At 34.2% G+C, this 22,415-nt stretch overlaps 3 protein-coding genes and 1 long non-coding RNA gene across 6 annotated transcripts; 1 reads left to right on the top strand and 3 right to left on the bottom strand.

The window, feature by feature from the left end:
- Positions 1 to 1,228: 1,228 nt before the first annotated feature.
- On the top strand, positions 1,229 to 3,792 carry LOC125422501 (uncharacterized). The gene is made up of 2 exons (XR_007241198.2): positions 1,229 to 1,744; positions 3,523 to 3,792. It is a non-coding gene; the product is annotated as an uncharacterized LOC125422501 (long non-coding RNA).
- Positions 3,793 to 4,090: 298 nt separating this feature from the next.
- LOC107418502 (HIPL1 protein) lies at positions 4,091 to 9,363 on the bottom strand. Its single transcript, XM_016027199.4, has 7 exons — positions 8,704 to 9,363; positions 8,381 to 8,538; positions 6,371 to 7,168; positions 6,076 to 6,292; positions 5,708 to 5,886; positions 4,977 to 5,218; positions 4,091 to 4,768 (listed from the first exon to the last, which is right to left on the bottom strand). Exons 1-7 carry the CDS (start codon positions 8,792 to 8,794, stop codon positions 4,366 to 4,368), a joined length of 2,088 nt encoding a protein of 695 aa, XP_015882685.2. The 5' UTR covers positions 8,795 to 9,363; the 3' UTR covers positions 4,091 to 4,365.
- A 2,206-nt stretch (positions 9,364 to 11,569) lies between these two features.
- On the bottom strand, positions 11,570 to 15,694 carry LOC107418501 (putative disease resistance protein RGA1). The gene is made up of 2 exons (XM_060814040.1): positions 12,733 to 15,694; positions 11,570 to 12,615 (listed from the first exon to the last, which is right to left on the bottom strand). The coding sequence occupies exons 1-2, from the start codon at positions 15,426 to 15,428 to the stop codon at positions 12,570 to 12,572; spliced, it is 2,742 nt and encodes a 913-aa protein (XP_060670023.1). The 5' UTR covers positions 15,429 to 15,694; the 3' UTR covers positions 11,570 to 12,569.
- A 938-nt stretch (positions 15,695 to 16,632) lies between these two features.
- Positions 16,633 to 22,160, bottom strand: LOC107418500 (protein EARLY FLOWERING 5). 3 transcript variants are annotated; one of them, XM_048472970.2, is made up of 9 exons: positions 21,884 to 22,160; positions 20,741 to 20,834; positions 19,839 to 19,924; positions 19,349 to 19,398; positions 19,174 to 19,243; positions 19,010 to 19,091; positions 18,441 to 18,868; positions 17,643 to 18,173; positions 16,633 to 17,251 (listed from the first exon to the last, which is right to left on the bottom strand). In XM_048472970.2, exons 1-9 carry the CDS (start codon positions 21,962 to 21,964, stop codon positions 17,030 to 17,032), a joined length of 1,644 nt encoding a protein of 547 aa, XP_048328927.2. In that variant the 5' UTR covers positions 21,965 to 22,160; the 3' UTR covers positions 16,633 to 17,029. The 3 variants fall into 3 exon arrangements, with proteins under 3 accessions (XP_048328927.2, XP_048328928.2, XP_048328929.2); XM_048472971.2 differs by having other exon boundaries at positions 18,441 to 18,847; XM_048472972.2 differs by lacking the exon at positions 21,884 to 22,160 and having other exon boundaries at positions 19,174 to 19,259; positions 20,741 to 20,794.
- Between the last annotated feature and the right edge of the window lie 255 nt (positions 22,161 to 22,415).

The raw sequence follows: 22,415 nt of genomic DNA, 5'->3' as shown, positions 1-22,415 counted from the left end.
TCTTCTCTTATCATCCTACTGAAACATTACCAAATAGAGCCAAATGAATCAAACTCTTACCCATATGGAGAAGAAATGGATGTTCTTTGTTTTCGATTTTGTTTGTAAAGCAGATGATGATTTTGTTTGTAAAGCAGATTATAATTTGTTTTGAATTTTATTTCACAATGTTTTTACTTTACATATCAACTCACCTAAGGTTTTAAGTATGTAGTTAACTGTTTATATCAGAGAAAATGATCCTAAGTTTGAATAGTCTTATAAACCTCAATATTGAAAATAAAAATAAAAATGTGAATGATTGAATTAGACTGTACTGATCAAAATTCATTTTTTACATTAATAATCTTTTAAAAACAATTCCTATTTATGATCATTGATATTGGTAAATGAAGATTACATATTAAATGGTGATTCAAATGATTATTATTAAAAATTTTATTTTTTTAATGTATTAGAATTTTAATAATAAAAAATAAAATAAAATAAAATATTTCTAATTAAAATTTACTATTTAAACTGCAATTTCATCAATCATGGTTCTGCTAAGTGCCGTACGTTTTATCAAATAAAAGCATGCCAGTTGTATTTCAAAGTAACAAAAAATAAGAATTTACCAAAATAAAAAAAGAAAAAAAGAAAAAAAAAATGTGAAGACGATTAAGAATCATGTTTTTGATTTGCTTCTAGATATCTTAATAATTGATGGAACAGCTAATCCATACAGATACCTAAGCCTATTTCTATAAGATAACAAACATTATTCTATTCAAACATGATATTAGTCAATGTTTGATTATTCTATTCAGACATAATCTTAGTCAATGTTTGACTAACCAGCATATGAATACAAACCTACATTGCACTGGCACCTACAATAATTGCTACAACAATTGCTTTTTAGGGCTCTTCACTTTTGGATTCTACTGTCATACTTACAAATCAAGGCACCAAATTAATGTGAATCAGGTGAGTCTTCAAATGATCAACTCTAGAATATATACTTTCTTTTTGTTTTTTTTTTTTTTTTAATTTTTGTGGTTGGTATTAACTGATACAGATTCAAGAGATCCATACATCCATTTTCGTTGAATAATAATAACATATATAACTATAATTGGTTCTTTTTGTTTTTACAAAATGTTTCTCCGAATCAAATATATATAGATATTATTTTACAAATATTGATGTTTGAACATGACTTTGAATATTAATAATATGCATATATATATATGTGTGTGTGTGTGTGTGTGTGTGTGAGAGAGAGAGAGAGAGAGAGAGAGTAGATATTATATATAAAACTCATGTTTTAAACAAGCAATGGGTGAATGCACATATCATATCTTAACCAAAAAACAAGAGGGGTGCCTGCATATGTAGTAATAGAAATCGTGGATCCCACTTAGTTTTGTTGGGTTGTGGGGAACTTTAGCTTTGGTTGTCAAAATTCTACCTTTTGACTGTAATAGCGGTCAAGCATGAATATTCTCTGTTCTCACCCCAAAAAAAAAAAAAAAAAAAAAAAAAAAACTCTGTAACTGTGTCTGTGTACTCTATATATATATATATACATAAAGCCTGGCAGCCTTTCGAATGGTATTCCATCAGATTAAAAAAAAAAAAAAATGATATTGCATTAGATTAGTTGCGTTTGATATGGAAAAGTTGAATCCGTACGACTAGGCAAACAAAGTTATGAATAAGGAGCCATGTTGGAGCTCTGCCGCAGGGGAGATGGCATCTGGTGTGTGTATGTCTTCCATTTTACATTCTGTATATGTACAATGATACATGTAGCCGTTTTTCTCAAATTTTAACATCTAGATGTACACGTTGCAATCAAATTTTAATGTGTATTTTTTTGGATACCGTATATTTTCACAAAAGTACATATAATTTTTGTAGAAATACTCAATATTCAAATTTTATTAATTCCAAATATTGGAACATTAAATTTTCTTATATGTATGTTTATGTATATGTATACGGAAATTTTATGGTGAGGACGGTCTGTATGAGGACCGTAGTATTAGTGATGATTTTTCATAATATTAACACGGTTTCTTAGAAAATCGTCATCAATACTATAAAAAATCATCACCAATACTGTGATCTGTATAAGGACCATCCGTACCATAGATATATATAAGAAAATTTTACAAACCAATTCGTATGCAAATCACATTTAAATCAATATTTTTTGAAAAAAAATATTAATTTTGCTGTAGTTGATATTTTAAAAAAAAAAACCGTTGGCTTATATATGGTTTTGTATAAAACACACACACACACACACACCCACCTCGTTGCCCTCTCCACACCCACCTCGTTGCCATCTCCACTGGGTAGATCCCCCCACTGCATCCTTCCCTCAGTTTCCTATACCATGGTGGGAACAAACGCCCATAGTAGCATATATAATAATAATAGTAATTTATATATCATGATTTTGTTATTAATTTTTGAATTTCTCCTTTCAAAAGTTAAAATTGAAAAATATATTTGAGATTTATATAAATTTTAATAATTGTATTTTTTTTAATTTTAATATTTTAATAACTTCATATAAATTTCAAATTTATTTTTAAATTGCAATAATTAAAATAATATAAAAGTTAATATGTAAGTTTTTATATTACAGGTGAGGAATTTGAATTCTAAATTTACGATAGAGCAAATAATGATTTTACTATCAGATTTTTTTTTTTTTTGGTGGGGTACAATGATCATATCTTTCTCTTTAATTTATTTACTTATTATTATTATTTGGTATGGTGACACACCTTTGACTTTTGTTTTCTGTTTCGTTTTTTTTTTTTTTTTTTTTTTTTTTTTTTGTGGTGGCTTTTTTGGCTGAAACACCTCTAACTTTCCATCATCAGTCCTTAAAAATACTATTTTTAGGCTATTCACCAAAAAAAAAAAAAAAAAAAAAAACTATTCGTAGGCTAATCTGCATCATGCTTTGGACGTAGGGATTTTATAATTTTATATTTTTATTTTTCCTTTTTTTATTTTTTATTTTTCCTTTGGTTGAGCAAGACATCGGGGATACTAATTTTGGTGGAGCACTTCTATTTGATGGAGTACTACTATGTTTAGTACTTTGTCTTTTCTTAACAAAATTTTCTTTTTACTTTTGTTGTCTTATAAAAAAGAACAGTATCTTTTGTTCTCATAGTATTTGTAAATTATATTCCTATATCTATTTTTACTTTGGGAGAAAAAAAAGAAGCCACTTTTGGTAGTTTTTAGTGTATATATAAATTTAGTTCATTGCTTTATTGTAAATAGATGAAATAACTAGAAAAATAAGTTACATTATAATTTCTTAATATATTATATGCGTTTGTGTACTGGTGTTTAAATAAATTTTGAAGAGAAACTTCTGATAATCTGAAATGAAAATAAAATGCAACTTATTAATGATTCTGTACAATTTTGACTTATATATATATACCTTCAAAAATTCTGTGAGAGGGACTAATTTTGTCTTCTTACATTTCCTTGAAAATGATTAAGGGGGGGATAACAGAGACCAAACTTTTGTATACCAAGGAACTCAAGGAACAAGAATGGAGAATCTTGATTCTTGTTGTTCAAGAACCAACAAAGGCAAATTCAGGAGCTTTTTCAATGAAGATGATGTCTGGCTGCTTCAGTGGAACAAGGATTTCGAAGTATAATATTTTCCAGCTTTTAGTTACAAAATAAGGATCAAACTTTCTATTGTAATCATTATCTCAAAGATCATCATTATGAATTATATTATCATTGTTATTATTATCTAAATTATTTAATCCTTTTCATTCAATGCATAGAGGTTTGTAGAATATGTATAAACTTTTTAAAATTTCCATTCAGTTATGCCGTACATGTTCCTTCCAGGACAGCACAGTGCATGGTATCTTTTTTCTCAATGATGATGTTGAATTCAATCCCACCAGAATAAAGAAAGAATTGCATAAATAGATTAGAATTTGAATACTTGATTAGGAAATTCATAGAAGCAAAGGTAAACTTATGCATAGGCTTCATACATGCTTTAGATTCATAGAAGGAAAGCAGCAGAAAAACAAAAACATAGAAGAAAAACACAAGCAAAAATTTGTTCTACATTGTCTGCAGTTCTGAAATTTTACAATAATGGAGGCCCAATCTGCAATCAAATTCAGAATACACAACAGCCAAACTATGGTTACAAGAAGCAACGTGATGAACTTCTTTCAGTTAAAAAAAAGAAAAAAAAAAGAAAAAAAAAAAAAGGAAAAAGGGAAGTTTCTAAAGTACATAATCTCATCCACATGCCTCTGAGACGGAATAGCTCTTCTATCTGAATATAGCATTTGGCACTGCTGCAATGTATTAGACAAAAAGCAGCAAGAACTGCGAAAGAGAAGTAACTAAGAGCACAAGATTGTTATATGGATTACTCAACCGGCTTGCATAGGAACGAGGTGTAGCTGCAGGACCTGGGCTTGCAACACTAGTAACATTTTCCTTTGAGCAAGTGTAGTTGCAACGGCTTGGACGAACAACTCTGTAAACACCTTTGCTAGCTAGAATGAATATATCCTTAGAGTTGTCCTCCCCAAATGAGTAAAGGTATCCCAGAGCTGGGAGAGTACTTTGGGGAACAGAGTTGCATTGAATAGGTGTGTCATGTGCACAACCGAAAGGAATTTTGCTTGCGTTAAAGCTCCCGCTGTTTCCTGGGTTTTCGATGGCTGCCCATATGGCACCTGCATACAAATCTCCATACAAGTACCTGAAAATTGAAACCCAGACAAATTGACATGATAAATGATATTGCAAAGATTCACTGTTATAGTGTTATAGACCATTGTTTGTGTACATTTTTCATTCCCTATCCTCAGGGACTAATAATTTTGTCTGAATCTTCAAGTTGTCATTTATATATAATAAAGTAGTACCCGTCTCATCTACCATCAGAGTAAAGAAATGATCTCAATTACCTTCCATACATGCATGGATCAGTCTTAGACCGATAGAAATAACCCCCAGTTATTGATGCTGACCCTTCATTTTTGTTCACTTCGGAATGATTGTATCCCAATACTGGGAAAATCGGGCTTATGGAGTTAACAGAGGTGTTTCCACCTGGTGTCTGTGTAGGATTGAAAGGATAGGGACCCTCATAGACACGCCAACCATAGTTCCCACCCTTTGTAATAACATCAATTTCTTCATATAAATCCTGTTTAATAACAATCACACATGTCATAAAATGTTCATTCTTGGATGCCTCTTCGAGTCCTAATTGAATGCTAATTTCAAAAACAATAATCAAATGTCCCAAAGAGGATGAAGACTTATTAAGGATTTGCTCAGGACCATATGATCTTTTTCTGAGAAAATGGCCAAAAAAATGGTTTGAAATAAGTAATAGTTGTCTCATTTGTTTGCTGTCAGTGGAATCAGTCAAGGATATCCTTCAAAAATAAAAATGAAAAGCAGCTTGAAATGATGTTTTTCAACACATATTGAACATAATAGATCTTCCAAGGTAATTAAGTAGGCGTTTCTTGGCAGAAGAATCAATCATTTTATACTTAGCTTCATTTACAAGTAACAGGGCAGGTTGTACTGGGAATAGAAAGTAATTGTACCTCAGTTCTATTGTTTAAGAGTTGATTATGGATAAATATGTTTAAGAAATAACTACTCGAACAAAATTAATTCAAACCTCGCCGGTATCTCCACACGTGAAGTAGGAAGGTCTTTCTGAATCAAAACTACAGCGCCAAGGATTTCTTAATCCTAAAGCCCATATCTCTGGCTGCAAATCTGTATCTTCGCTGAATGGATTATCCTTGGGGATAGAGTAGTTTCCCCATAGACCAAGTTTATTTATGTCTGCTGCACCTGAAAATAAAAACCGGTGTAAGAAAAGAATAATTGTAAGAAAAGAATAATAACTACTTGATGCACAAACCACCCCATACAAAGCATGGCTTCAAAACCAACAAATTTCCTTCTATTGGTTTTCTTCCGTTTCCATTAACATAAATTCATAGTAAATTACATAGATGAACGACCTTTACTGCTACTCACTTGGTATGTTATCAACATTAAGCCTCATAATCTTTCCAAGCAACGACTTCTTGTTTTGTGAGAAATTGTAAGGATCACCACCACCACCACCATCTCCCATCATGAAGTATAAATACCCATCATCGGGTCCAAAGAGTATTTGCCCTCCATGTTGAGATGTAAATGGAAGGCCCATAGTAAATATTCTTCTCACTTCTGACGGTTTGGCACTCGTTGCCTGGAAAATGATAAAGATTTAGTAGAAATTTTGAGTTATCTTAGTAATCTAGCATGTTATGCACATAAAGGGCTGTACCAAGGAAGGCTGGGCTGCGGTACCATTTGCTGTATACTCTACTACAACAGTATGAAACTGGCATGGTTGGGCACCATTATCAGTACCTAGCTTTGAAGGATCACATTTGACATCTGAATTACATGCACATCTCCCTGTACACTCTGGCCACTTAACCTTATCACAATTGAATGAGGCAAAGAATCTACCATTTTGTGCAAACTTCGGATGAAATGCAATACTCATCATCCCAAATAGAGTATCATAATGAACTTCATCGGTTAGGTCTATGAAAGGATTAGATTCATCAAGTCCCAACGTTCCTCCTGAACCCTCTTCAGGAATGGTTGCCAACCAAATCTTACCTTCTTGGTTAGAGAAGAATGCACGGTTAGATCCATCAGGATGAGCATACATACTGAGGTAAGATCCATTCCCGATTTTCTCAAGGCACAAGCCATGTGGGGGGCTAGGTACTTCAGAGTTATTTACAGTGACAGGTTCACCAGCGAAACATACTGATCCAGCAGAAGATGCGCCACCAAATGCATTGCAGAAATCGGTTTTTGATTGCCATGTGTCCGTCAATTTGCTAACATTGGAATTGACTGGTAATGCTCCTTGAACTTGCAATGGTGGAGCAAAAGGAGAATTCACTATGGATACATTTTGACATGTGTCCCATACGTTTGAGCAAAAATTATTAACTTGTTGGCTAGATTGGGAAGAGTTAAGAGCAACACTGGAGTTGCAGAGTACAGGAACTGGACGGGTCGATGAATCAACTGTGTACAGCTCAGCTGAATATGGATCACACCTCTATAAACCACAATGTGAAAGAAATAAACATGCAGTAGAAAGCTTAATCAAACTGGACTTAGAATTGACATATAAAGCAACAAGAGAAGATATATAGAAGGTTAGACAGCTTTTCCCTAGCTTATTCACTACATAATATCATTTAGCCTTCCCATCTATGGCAAGAGTTACACATAGAATTCTTAACTTAAAAAAGGAATTTCCTTTTCTGTAGTTTTTAATTTACTAAAAATATTCAACACCTAACTAAAAAAGCTAGATAGATGTTTATCATAGATGGTTTTTGATTAATAACTAGACGGTATGGAATAAGCAATATTGTAACTATTTCAGGGAACAAGCTTAGGATATTGCTATATCTGTCTGCTATGTTTCTTGGGACCAGTTAGAACTTGTACTGAAACAGTTCCAACGTATAGAAAGCCTTAACTGGCCTGAAGTGGAAGAGTTTTAAATTAAGTTTTTTGATGTCTTGTTTTCGAAGCTGAATAAAATTATGCCTTCTTTGAAATGAAGAGGTGATAAAAATTAATAAATCGAGAGCCAGTAATACTAGAAGCAACTTTATGTAGACTGCATGACAAGGAAAGTTCCTCTTGATTAATTTGATATCGATTGATCTCGGTCTGTTATGCTAGATGATCAGGAAAAATATGGTTTTATGTGGGGAAGAGGGGAGAGAGAGAGTCTCAGTTGTACAGTTTTTCCTTTCTGAAAAACCATTCAAAAGCACACGTTATTTCCTAATCTTTGTTTACAAAGTTTCTTTAAAATTCTATCCGCAGCAGAGGAAATAAACAAAGAACATATGAACGCGAAATAGCTTCTCTCTGCTTCCCCAAGTCAATATTCCATACATTTCTAAAGAACAAGAATTCACAGATCAAATATGAATTTTTGGAGTAACAATTTTTGTTTGTTTGACTGAAAAAGAAGTGCAATTTTTAGTGAATATATTTATGACAAGGCGCCTGAACTTCGCCAAATATCCATGACACAAGGCTCTTCCACTTTCAGAATTTGAAACTAAATTTGAAACAAGAGTCAAAAACTATTTGGAATAGTCAACAGTTCTTAGGTAAACACGTTCTTGCAAATCAAAGATATTTCTGAAAACAGACCATATCATCATACTCCGCATATACAACATTTAACTAGAAAATAAATAAAAGGTGCAGATAATTATGATAAAAGGTAAAAACAAAGTCTCACCGCGCAAAGTATTGATTTTAAAACAGAAGCACAGGGAAGATCAGAAATATTCATTGCTTGGAATTGCTTCTGCAATTGTAAATCTTCTGTGGAATTGCAGCATGAGGTCTCATTATAAGGACAAAACGTCAATGAGGTATTCAGTCTAGAAGGTGCCCCTACATCATATTAAATCAAAAACTAACTTTATGACATGAGGAAAAAAAAAAAAAAAGAAAAAGAAAAAAAAAAGCACCACAAAATCCAACATAATCATATACATATTTCCAAAAGCAGATTAAAAAAAAAAAAAAAAAGTTAAAAGAGTTAGAAGCAAAACCCACATGAATTAGTGCACAAAGGAAGCGAATGGGAAAGACCCAAAAGCAGCAGCAAGTTACAGGAGACAACGGCAATGGCAAGAGCGCCCTCCATGAGAGACCAAGAAAGAGAGAAACACAGATATTCTTCTATGACATGGATTCCTCTACGTCTATCCCATGGGAGAGCAAATAATCAATAGTTGTTTGGATTGACTTGGAGAAATGGAAAAAGATGCTGGGCATTGAACAATGAACATTCCACCCACCCTTTTCAACTACTCTTTCACTATCTTTATCCAACTATTGGCTTCTCTGCACGTTCTCTTTCTCTCTCTTTCTGTCCCATTTCGAAAGATTATTTTATTTCAGCCATTTAAACAAACCCTCTCTCTCTCTCTCTCTCACTTAGCTCCAGAAGAAAGTTTACTTCTTTCCACTTTGCAAGTTGCAACCAGTGAAAAAGAGAGGGGAAAAAAAATAAAAATGCTTTCCATCAATTTCTTTCCTTCTCTCTCTCTCTCTCTCTCTCTCTCTAAACCCTTTGACTATATCTTCAATTCGTGAATTTTAGATCACCATTTCACCATATCTTTGATAAAAAAATGAAGACTGAGGCATCAAAATTGGACAGTTATTACAACCAGTTGACTTTGGCTTTGATTATTTGTCTAATAAATGTGATGGTTGAGACGAAGAAAAAAAAAGGCGCTTAATTTTTTTGCGCCTTTGAATATATACTTTTTGCTTGGTTTTAGATCTTGGTTGGTTTAATGTGTCTTGTGCAATCATTTATTGCTCTTTGTGGGTTGAAGCTCTCGTGAGGGTGTTCAAACCCAAGCCAACATGCCATCAAATTATCACAATTATTCAAATGTCAATGAAAGCAAGACCACTTGCATTTAGCATTAAAAATAAAGAAGCTAGAATAAAAGGATTTCCCAATGGAAACATGACACCAACGATAGAGGAAACCAAACAAATACATCACGCGCCAAAACATAGTTGCATCCAATAAACAGAGGTGTTCTAGATAAAAAAGAAAAAATATGGGTTATCACATGCTTTGTCATTGATGTATGATAATGTTTTCTGGCAAATAATACTAAAAAAGAAGTGGGTCAATGTCTGTTGGCATTATTTTAGTAAGAAAAGTAGCAGTAATTGTGGAATGTGTAGGACAAATGAAAGAACAGTGGAAAAAATCTTCTTGGTTTGATATGTTTGTCTCAAAGCTACTTTCTCGAAGCATAGAAAATGAAAGAATGCCCTTTTATATATATATATATATATATATTCTGTTTCATCTCAGCCATCCAAAAGGAAAATAAATAAATAATCAAGAGGAAATTACCCAGTGAAATTGGGTCTTCAATAGAAAAACTCGTTGCCTTCTTGTTTACCTGCTCCTTACTGTATGCAGCTGAAAGTAAAATTCTGTGATGTTTGTCAATCACACCCTATTAATTTTCTGTCTTTTCAATATATTCCTGTCTTAGATTGCCTTTCAAAGATACCTGATTTCATCGTTTGGTGAAAAGTTTGGTCTGCCCTTTAAAACGAAGAAGACTGGTCCATACTTTGGGTTTTATTTTTCATTTTTATTTATTTATTTTGCTTCAAACTTTGGGTTTTATTTTATTAATGAATTCAGAAGACTAAGAATTACACTATTATGTCTTCCAAATTCAATCTATTGTAAGGACGACAACAAGAAAGAAGAATAGAATTGTATGATTTTTACTTTGTTTTAGTAACAAAAAGAAGTTTCTTTTTTTAACTAATTGTCACATTTAATGGATGTGATAGATTTTCCTTCAAGAAAAAAGAAAAAAGAAAAAAAAAAAAAGACTGTTCTACATTGGATAACTAAGATACAATAGCTCCATTCAATAGGAAAAGCTAAAATGGGGCCATCTTGCCTACTTCTTACCCTTCACTATTTAAATATATATATATATATATATATATATATATATATTTAAAAATAAAAAATAAAAGTGATAACATTGATTGTAAATTTGTGTAGATCAACTATTGGCTGTCCATGGTTTATTAACAAATCTTTTGACCATCTCCAACGCTTGACTTCACATGCAATAATTCATGTCATGATTTTCCCTTGTTCGTGAGCATTGATTAACAACTATAAGATTGTTTTTCTTATTATCTTCTTGGTACATGAAAACCTTATAAAATGTTGCTTAATTAGATTTTCTTTTCTTCCAAACAGGGTTGCTTTTAGAATTATCAAAGGAAATAGCAGTGGAGTGAAATAGTAAATGGTAGTCGAGTGAGCAGGTCGATCTTTTGCAAGTTGAAGTCACCATACGATCAAGCTAATGGTAAAGTGAAACCCAAAACATCTAACTTTTCTTATTATACCAATTCATTAAAAAAAAAAAAAAAAAAACAAACTTTTCTTACCCAAAAAAAGGGGTAAGCTATTACCTAAAAATAAAAATAAAAAATAATAGTAATAATAATTAAAAATAAACAAATAAATAAAAAGGTAAGCTTTAAAAACTTCTATTTCTTCGGCAGTTAAATATGCTTTTGACTTCATCACATGATGATGATGCATACATTAGAAAATGAAAATAAGGAAAGAAAAGAAAAGAAAAGCTTCTGCCATGGATAGTTGAGCTTCTCTGTAAGAAAAATAAATAAAAAAGTTTCAATATATCCTGTCATTTTTAAACCGCTTTATTGAGCAGAACGATGGCAGGCTCCAAAAACAGTGCTTGCAATACAAATGCAGGTGTTATAATTTCTTAGAACACTTCACATGCTCTCTTCATTCTTTTAAGCTATTCAAATAGTCCTAACAAACTCATACTTAAAAATGAATATTGGTATTGGAGAAGTACCTATTTATAGCTTTCTGTGATCCAGTAAAAATATATTATATTAACAAAATGAAATGGGATACAAGCGACTAATCAGGTAAGAATATACAAAAATTCGTAAAAGAAAATTGGTAATCACCCCCATTTCTGGTTGAACTACATAGATCACAACTCCAAAAGATCTCTAGCTACGAGTCCTAGATATGCTTGCTACTGTAGTTAATATCAGAAACATTCTGCGCTTGAAATTGTTTCTTGAATTTCAAACCATCAGTGAGATTGAAACAGATATGCTTTCACTTTAGCAAACAGAAACTTCAAAGAGGTCTTCTGCTGATGAGGCTCATTGTATGGTTGGAAATCCAACAGCTTTTTCTAAGCATGAAAACAAAGCATTGAAAAAGAAATTGAAACACATCAGCTTGAAAGGCTATGTGAAACCAAATGCACAATCACACACATAGATGCACAAACTAACAAAGAGAGAACCTCAGAAAAAAACTTGAATTCCCACTGAAGGCTAATAATGAAAACTAATTGAGGAATTAAGGTGAAGAACCGTTGTTCTTGTACTCGAAAAAGTGTTAAAAAAAAAAAAAAGAAAAGAAAAAGAAAAGAAAAAACTACGTGTATCTGCTCCTACTCAAAATGGATAATAGACAATCAAATATCATATTCTTATGCATCTAACTGACAATAGAAGATAATAGACCAACTTCACTTGCAGATCATCTCTTTGCCCCTTTTAACAAATATATTACCGTGTTAATGATTTTCATGTCTGCAAAGATTTCTTTATCATGAAATTTGTTAAATCATATTGAAGAAGGTTTGATAGCAAGAACAATTGTGATAAGATTATTATGTTGTTTATGCAGCCATATGTAATAGAGTTCACTAATATATTGATGAGAAAATACATACTACAACAACTGCGTCTACCTTTCTGCGATTGGAAAGAGATTTACTTCTTCCTTGTCTGACAATCAGATTACTACTTCCTTGTCTGACAATCAGAATGCAAAGAGCCTTTCTGTAACTTCATTTATGTAGATTCATCAGGCCTAGACTTGTACATTTCCATGTCCTGCATACAATATCAAAATATTGATAAAGTTTTCAAAATATATATAATTTTGAGGAATAAAAAGGATCAGGAGCTGATTAATTTGTGTAAACAAACAAGCAAACAATTATAAATTACCTTGAATTGATCTTCAACACAAGTGCAACGTCAGTATGGGTGAGAGGTGTGGAATGCAACTTGGGACAATCCCGGATAACTAACTTAGAAAGACAATTGGGAAATGAAGGCAGCATTTGATTGTCTGCATCTCTCCACCATCCCTTCAGATTAGGCAAATTTTCAAGGTAGACTACTTTCAGGGATGTCAATGATGATGTTGATGACAGGAAGTTGTTATCATCATTATTAAAAATATACTCCACAGCAAGTAACCGTTTTAATTCCAATACCTTAAGAGAAGGTAACTGGTATAATGGTGGTAAATGCTGGCATTTTTTACATCCCTCCAAGGTAAATCTGACCAGATTTGTAAGTGATGGAATCCAGCTTGAAAACCTCGAACCATGATAGCCAAGTAAAGTTAATTCTTCAAGATTTGGGTGTGGTTGCAGGTCTTCTAGTGTCATTTCATAACCAACAACATCTGTTGCATCAGCACAATCGTACCAATCAAACTCTAAGTATTGAATGTGCTGTTTGTCCTTCAAATTTGCAGCCTTGGATTCCATCCTGGGTTTCAAATTACTAATGCACAAGTCTCCTCTTAAGTTGTTTAGTGTCTTTAGTTCCTCTAGCTCACCAATATGCCTAGAGACATTATCGCTCAACACAAATTTTGATAATGTTCGGAGATCAGTAAGCTTCCCAAGTCCATGAGGCATATGTTCCAAAGCAATGCAACCCTCAATCTCAAGCTTTCTGAGGTTGATTAGTTTCTTAGTGTCTCTAGGCAACTCTTTGAGACTACAACAACGTAAGAGTTTCAATGTCTGCAGATTATAGAGTTCGGTGATAGAATTGGGCAACGCCTTGATCTCTCCATTATCAGAAAGATCAAGATACCTCAAGTGCCTCAACTTACCAATGGAATCTGACACTTCTTTAAGATCTAAAAAATGAAGATCCAATGTACGTAAGAACTTGAAATGGATAACAGCCTTATGATAAATTTTCTCATCCAGATTTACAACACCTTCTGGCGATGCTTGATTAGGCAAAAGAATTGTTCTAATCCTTTTTGCTTGATTTAACAGAGTTGAAATTCTCTGTGGTGAATCTATATTACAATCAAATGACACATGACGCATTCCTTCATCAATATTTGTGTGACTTAAACTTAACATGGTACACTCTGAACCTGCTACTGATATTGCAAGATCATGCATGAGATCATGCATTTTGCACGTTGTTACATTGTCAAACTCATCTTTTTCTACTTCTTGAAAGAAGGATCTCCAAAGTAGATCCATAAAATACTCATAACCTATGTCTTCTGGACATTGACTTGAATCTTTTAGCTTAATAAACCCTTGTGCCATCCAAAGATTTATCAATGTTTGCACATCAATCTTATGATATTTTGGAAATAATCTACAATAGGCAAAACAATGTTTCAAATGTGATGGAAGATGATCATAACTCAATTTCAGAGTCGGCAAAATACCGCCATCTTCCTCTTGAGAAATTTCGAAAAGCTCCTTCTTACTGAAGGAAGGCCATTCTGTTTTTGGATTTTTGAAGTATAACATGCTTCCTATTGTTCTTATGGCAAGAGGAATTCCACGGCAAATTTTCACAATCTCCATTCCAGTTTTAACAATGTTGGAGTTTTTTGTCTCTTCCTTCCCTTCCTTAAAAGCCATCTTTTCAAATAGGGACCAAGAGTTTTCTTCATCTAGAATCCCTAATTGAAATGGCTGCACTGTGCTAATAATCTCTGCAACCATTTTACTACGGGTAGTAATTAGGATTCTACTTCCTTTTTCACTATGTGCCAACAAATTTTTTAAACTTAACCATTTTTTACGGTTTTCATTCCATACATCATCAAGTACAAGGAGGTATTGTTTTCCAAACAGTACTCTCCCAAGGAGATATTGCAACTGATCCATTTCAAGATTATTCGGGCTCTCATTTGTTGCAGACTTAATGATATTTTCAACAATTATCTTCAAATCAAAGACATCTGAGACACAGACCCACATTTTTAGCTCAAAATGTTGTTGCACTTTCTCATCATTGAAAACAAGTTGGGCAAGTGCAGTTTTCCCTAATCCACCTATGCCAACAATGGAAATGATAGACAAAGTCTCATCAACTTTGTCATCCAGCAAGCTTTCTACAATTGCTATTCTATCTTTTTCCCTCCCAATAACTTGTTCCTCGGGTACAAACGAATGTGTTTGTTCCCTCACTCTACTAACAACTCTAGTCTCTTCACGCCGCTCCTCCAAACAAAAGTCTTTCCTATTAGCCGCAATCCCAGCTAGTTTCTTCCTAACATCTTTCATTTTGTGAACCATTTTCAACCTAAAAGCAAGTTGTTTCAAGGTTGAAAAGAAAGTGCATACCTGCTGGGAAAATTCATTTCCAGGCATCACTCTTCGTCTCAAAGCTTCGGTTAATAAACGATCCAGCAAGTCATCAGCATCATAAACTGCAAATCGAAGCCTCTTGAGCCAATTTTTGACTTGATTGCTATGAACCCGCTGCTCCTCTGCATCAAGAAGTACAGCTTTGACTGCTGATACAATGTTTTCGAGTTCTTCAAGCTCGTTACTAAAACCCCATAACAATCCGATCTCTTGCACTGCAGCAGAAGCCAAGTTGTCAATGATCGCCTCCACAACGCCGGAAAAGATTGCTTCTGCCATAAGTTTCTCAGGTGGTAAAAAGACAAAAGCTAAAGGTTTAGAATACTGTAAAGAGAAGATTATGTTTCTGTGAACCAGAAGAGACTACTACTCTCAATATTTATAAGCTAGACGACTCAAGTGTTATGGGTGCTTCCTGGAATTTATGCCTTTCTGTCATGTAGTTTCACTATGGTTTCCTTTCTCTGTTTTCTGTGCACTGTTGTGTGGAAATTTTTTTATTCACTGACTAGACCAAAGGTGATAAGATTGATGCTCTCACAGAAATTTGGCCAATAGAATATTGATATGTGGCAACTTTAGTCCCAGGTTGTAACAATAAGAGACTCTCCAAAATTGTTTGAAAATAAAAAAAATTCTCTTTCTTTTTTATTTTTTATTTATGATATATTTATAAATCTGATAGTGTCGTTTATTTATTTATTTGTCTATTTTGGAAACCATGGTGTTTCTTCACATTATTCAAGGAGGAGAAAGGAAAAAAAAAAAAAAAAAAGAAAGAAAAAAAAAGAAAAAAGAAAAAAGAACACAGATTAATCAAGAAAGGAATAAGTAAAGTGAAGTTCAATTTTCTACTACAAATTCCTTTTTCAGAAATTCCATAGTTAAAGGGATGGAATAAGAACCAAGCGGGTGGCTTCTTTTGCTTTCCAGTCGAAAGTAAAAGTTTAGTCATAGACCCAATATTCTTCAGCTTTTTTGAAGCACCTTGACACCTTTTGATGCGTCCACACTGGAAACCATGCCAGTCGCGAGATCTACTCTGTTGTTGATGACTCATGAACCACTCCACTTTATGCTGTCGATGACTCATTTATTCTTAAAGTGGCCCAAATCATGCAGGAAAAAAATCATGGATTTTGTGTTCATCAAAATAAGAACGTCATTACCAAATTAATCCTGGAATCTTTAAAAAAAATTTATCTACCATTTAAGAATACTGTTATTTATCACAATCGGTGATAATGAGACTTATAGTAATAAATTGGTTTCATTCAATTTCTTTTTTGACTTTTTAAAACTGAAAAAATATATAGAAAAACAAACTCATAGGGATATCCAACTAAATAGCCACCTAGATATGTAGGACTTGTTAGAGATCGTGGTGACAACACATTTTTCATTATTTGATCCCACTAGCGAGTCCAATTTATTTTCCAAAAAACAAGACTTACACATTAGTTTCTACATATAAAAAATCTGGTAAAGGAAACGGCTGACTAACCAATATTTCTGAAGAAATAATCAAACATGATGCTTCAAAAGTTCTTTGAGACATAAAGAACGAGTAAAATAAGGAAAGTCTCTTTAAATATGGTACACTTTCAATATGTTAAACGTATCTCAAGAGCAATAGCCCAAAGTACACCTTATCTCAATAAATTGAGATTTTTTGAGATAGTTTAAAATTTTTGGCTATATCAACTGAAGCACCATCCATATGGGAGATGTTTCCCAACGATATAGCCAGAAGAAACCTAAGGCATTGACAACAATAAGTATCTCTGTTTAATGCCTGTTCCACTTCAAGAATGAACATTTTTGTTCCCTTCAAAATGCAGACCATCCTTTTACCTTGTTGTTGTCTCCCCCACCAGCAACTAATTCTCACCACCAAGTGCACCAAGGGCTTTCATGTCCTCCAGGAATGCCATGTATGAGTCATCAATGCTTTGTCCCTTTGGTGCTGATGATGAGTAAACTGGTTCTGGGTTTGCAATAGGAGGTGCTGGCTTGGAGGCTATCACTGTGGTTGGGGTTGATGGTTTAGGCTTCGCTTTCGGCGCAGCCATCTCTCGTCTTACACGAACAGATGCAGGAACCTAAATCCAGGTATAGTAAAACAGCTTGAGTCATGCATGGTAATGCTCAACGAGTTAACAAACAGATCTTGCAGCAATACCAACAATTAAAATTCACAACCATTTCCGTGAGTTACAATACTAAAGATGAGAATTACCAAAAGTTAACTACCCTCACTCACAGGTTAGCAAAAATGCAACAAGAAAATGTGACACCGAAATCTAAATTATAGTTTTCATCAGAGAGAATTAAATTATGATAATCCGAAGAAAGCAACATAAACTACCAGAAAGAGTCATATGAATGAAAATGTACAAGGAGCAAAATAGTGCTCTCAAACAACCCTGGGATTTATTACCTACCATTTCCCCATCAATTCCTTAAGCAACTAGTAGAAGACAATCAACTTACCATGGCCGTAAGTTCTGGAGTGTGCTGAGCTAGTGGTCTCTTAACAACGGTAGATGCTGCAGATTTAATATATGATGGCTTCTGAGGGGCAGAAGGCCTGTTTGCAGCAAGATCTTCATCCTGAAAGGAAGGAGGAGGACCAGGTGGAAGAGGTGGTCTCATCATTGGTGGAGGTCCAGGAGGGGGACCATATGGCGGCCTAGGCATTAGAGGAACCATCATTCCAGGGGGATTTGGTCGGGTTGGAAGTCCAGGAGTTGACAATGGTGGCCTCATATCTGGTGGGGGAGGGGGTGGAGGAAAACGTGATATTCCAGGGGGTAACACATCAGGCTGTAAGGTAGGGATTGGAGAGGGTCCAGGCACTGAAAGCTGTTGCCTAGGCGGAGGTGGTGGTGGAATTTTAGGAAAATCCTTGGTTATTGAAGTATTATTGCTTTCAGCATCAGATGCTGCACCTTCAGACTGGTTACTTACTGATTTGGGAGGCATCCCAGGTGGGGGAGGAGGTGGGGGCAGTACCACAGGCGCCTACAAGAGAGAGAAAGAGAGATAGATTTTATTTCATATTAGCTGCAATAAACTAAAAATATAAAATATGTTCATTTAAGATATTACAACCCACATAAGCCTTTCTCTGGCTTAACAACCACCTATCTATTTCTTTTTCCATTGCCTTTCAAAACTTCACACGAATGCACCTAGATCTCAGGTATCTCATTCATAATATATGTTTAATGTAATTGCCAATTTTTATTCCCTTCAACACACATCTCAAAAAGGTGAATAAGGACTTACCTGAGTAGGCTCCTCAGATGTAGGTTCCTCAGACAATGAAGTTTGATTTCTGTCCCTCTCAATACCACCAGTACCAGGTGGAGGTGGCTGCATTGACTGTTGAAGAGGTGGAGGAGGGGGAAGCGGAGGGTGACTTGCAGCCTGGTCTTTAGGTGGGGGTCCAGGAGGTGGAGGTGGAGGTGGCAAAGGTGGCGGAGGCAATGATATCATGGAGTTTGTTGCTGCAGCATTAGGTGGCAATGGAGGTGGAGGAGGTAAAGGCAAAGATGCAGGTATAATTGAGCCGTCACTAGAGCCATCAAAACCAGCATCTGGCAGAGGAGGAGGAGGTGGGGGTGGAGGTATAGCCAAAGCAACATCATCCATCTCTGTTATTGAGGATGATGCAGCACTGCTTGATGAAGCAGCTGACAAAGGAATTCTAGGCCCTGTAAGATCACAGTCAAGAGCAGAATATATGTGTGTGAGAGAGAGAGAGAGAGAGAGAGAGAGAGAGAGAGAGACCAAACCAGCATCACTGGGTCACAAACGGGTTGCAAGAAACCAAACTAAGAAAAGCAAAAACACACCTATTGATGATTTAAACATTGGAGGTTTTCCAGGTGGCGGAGCCCCAGTAGGATTTAGGGTTGGGTGAAAGTATACAGAGTCCTGCAACAAAAATAAGAAATGTGGGTTCACAAATAAACAAAATAGTAATTAAAGTAACATTCAAAAGCCATGCATATCTTACTTCAGGCTTTGGGTGTTTAACTCTTTCTTCTTCTTCTGCAGATGTTCGTCTTCGAGGTGGTCCCAAATGGCTGAGCACAAAACAAACTATAGTTTGAAGATCAAAACAAAATAGGAATTAAATTTAGAGCTGTTTAACAACTGTCACAATGAGAATGGGAAGACTGAATTTTCACCTGAACATAACAGGGGCCTCACCCTTCTCCCGCATTTTCTCTTCATATTCCTATACAAGAGAGTGAATAAGATTGATAATCGCAAGTAAAAAACTGACACTGAAATTGCAAGAAAAATGAATCCATTTGGGATTAACAAATTGTAAACCACATATGACCTGGAACATATAGATTTTATAAAAAAAGACTTGCTTTAAACAATACCAACCATTTATCCAAGAGTCGAGGAGGCATCCTGAAAATATTCTAGGAATAGTGGCTGCTAATCATATAAAATCAATGATGTGATTGTCTTTGAGAGGGAAAGAGAGAGAGAGTGGAAGAACAAATATATTAAATGCACAAGCACACACCACTGGTGTTACCCAGATCTTCTAGATGATAATTAGATTACCATAGCAATCTAAAAATCTAGATGCATTAGAGACATCAATATTAAAACTGGAGAGAACGCAAGGGGTGTTAAAGAAAATGATCCTGTAGCAATTACCTTCCTCTTCTTTAATACAAGGTTAAGTGTGTCCTCCAGCTGTCTCTTCTTGTGTTTTCTTGCTTTATCTAGAGCACCATCAGCCTCTGCTCCAATGAAAAAATACACACATGCATGAATATAAAAGCTAGAAATTAAAAACGAAAAATAAGCCCAACATGCCACAAGGTAAAGTGAATATGGATATAAAGTGAACAAGAACCATTTCTCATAGCTTATTGAATGAATCACATGAAAAATAAGGAATTGTTTCACAAGAAAACAAAGATATTTCTACTAGATTCAAAACTATAGCAGAATTAAACATTGTCTCTACGTGACATGACAAGTAGAATAAAAGGGCAATATGTGTTCCAAACACCCAGAATGCACAATGGAGAGTAGATTGAAAAATATATTAAGAAATCATGACCAAGTTTTCCACTTTAAATAGTGTACCATACCATATGCCAAAAACTGGCAGCTACCATCCATTAGAGATCTGCAAGTATTCTTCAACTTTCTTCTAAAGCTTAAAATGTCACAATCCAAACAAAAATCTTGCAGTTTTCACATCTAAGAGAATCATGAACTTTAAAATACTTGAAATAGAAATGAAAAACCAAATAAAATAAGAAAGAAAGAAATACGGGGAAATCCTCCCACATAAGGAAAAAGAAAAGAGAAACTAAAACCACAAAGAATAAGCCTTTTTAAAACAAAAAGAATAAGCAAAATTCTTCCTCAACCACTAAAATTCATTCTATTTCTGTATGCCTCTATGTTTTAAGAGCCAATTCTCATTATGATGACAAGAAAAGAGATATGATATGATGTTTATAGCCAAAAGAAGCAGCTTGGAGATCGACGAAAATGATTTAACAGTAATTATTTAAGAAATGTCTACCATGTTGTTTACTTACTCATCATATTCAACTTATCAATCTGCTCTCTCAGCGTCTCAGGATCCTTCTTCAAGATCCCCACCTCCCTCACCTTTTTCCTTTCTTTCTTATTCTGTTTGGCATATATAACACAAAATCAGAAGGATAAACATTAAACCATGAAACAAACCCATCAAGGATATATAGAAAGTTACAGACATAGAATTTACTTTTATATATCATGAAAAAGCAATAATGTGCTTTCTATACAATCTAAGTAAAAATGTGACTAACTAGAATTAGAAGTCAACCATTCAAAAAAAAAAAAAAAAAAAAAAAAAAAAAAAGAAAAAGAAAAAGAATACAAAATCAGTGAAATTATATCAATGCCAGATGAAAATAAACCATGCCCTCCATTGTAAACCACAAAGAAACAAACAAGTACTCACCAAATTTTAATTCTGAAAGGTTTGGATGTCAAGACACTATTTGCCCATTATTTAGTCACATTAAATGGAGTATGCAAATTCTTAAGAAGAGAGACAGGGTTGGGGGAGGGGTGGGTGCGGGTTGTGGAAGGTAAAAGCACGTAAGAGTTTACACCTTTTACCTATGTGACTTTCCATAACTAGAAAATTCCCACGCATCGGTCATACAGAGATATGGTAAAGCTTTAGAAAACTAATAACCAAGTAAGAGTGCAATGAAAGCTGAAAATACTTAAAAGACTTTGAAAGCTGACAAAATGTAGGGGGGAAAACACTATTCATCCTTTACCCCCAAAAATAAAAAAATAAAAAAAAAACTCCGCCGTATACGATGATACAGTATAGCTACATTCACTAATTTGCAGGAAAAAATTAAAAACTTTTTCTTCCAAATTCAAGCAACACTAAAGAATATATATTGGGTGTTTTCACTATCATATAAATTTTCTGATTAAGTTTCCGTTTTTTCATTTTCTCGGCAGCCAAACGCAATGTAAACAAAAATAAATTAAATTAAATATTAAACAGTATGAGCATCAAATTGGGGCATTAGCGGGGCCAAATCACAGAAATCGATTGGGAAAAAAGAAATTAAAAAGAAATTAAAAAAAAAAGAAAAAAAAACTAGGAATTGAAGATTGAGAGAAACAAAACGCGGTCGTATTAAAAGAAGAAGTAGATGAAAGAATAATACCCTCTTCAATTCTTTCTTTCTGAGCTCCTTTCGATAGGCATCCGTAGGATTCATCACCTTCCCTCCTTTGGTCGTCTTCATTGTTACCCCTCTCTATCTCTCTCTCTCTCTCTCTCTCTCTCACAGTCGCTGCTTTTTTTTTTTTTTCTTTTAAAGAATTTTCTCGGATTTTCTTTCTCGTAAAATAGCTGAGAAACTCCGGCTGCAGAAACCCACACCTCGTTGATGAAAAAAAATTGAAGAAACTCTTTCCTCTATCGATCTAATTTTTTTATTTTTTTGGGTTTCCTGTGGATGTTATTTATATTATTGAATACGAAATTACGTATTTATCCTCACCGTGTTTTAAAAATTAAAATAATATTGCGTCTAGGCCGCTCTACTAGTAACCTATGGATAATATGTTACTTTTGGGCTATTTGTGGGCTTTTGTTGCCCCGTCGAATACACAGCCTAGCCCTGAAAATACTGGGCCCAATCTCTCTCATGGCCTTCTGAGTTCTAAAGTTCTAACATTTTTTTTTTTTTTTTT

Source organism: Ziziphus jujuba, chromosome 2, assembly GCF_031755915.1.
Source record: "Ziziphus jujuba cultivar Dongzao chromosome 2, ASM3175591v1".
Lineage (NCBI taxonomy): Eukaryota > Viridiplantae > Streptophyta > Magnoliopsida > Rosales > Rhamnaceae > Ziziphus > Ziziphus jujuba.
Note: the sequence above shows the minus strand (reverse complement) of the source record. Positions and strands in the feature narration are given on the sequence as shown.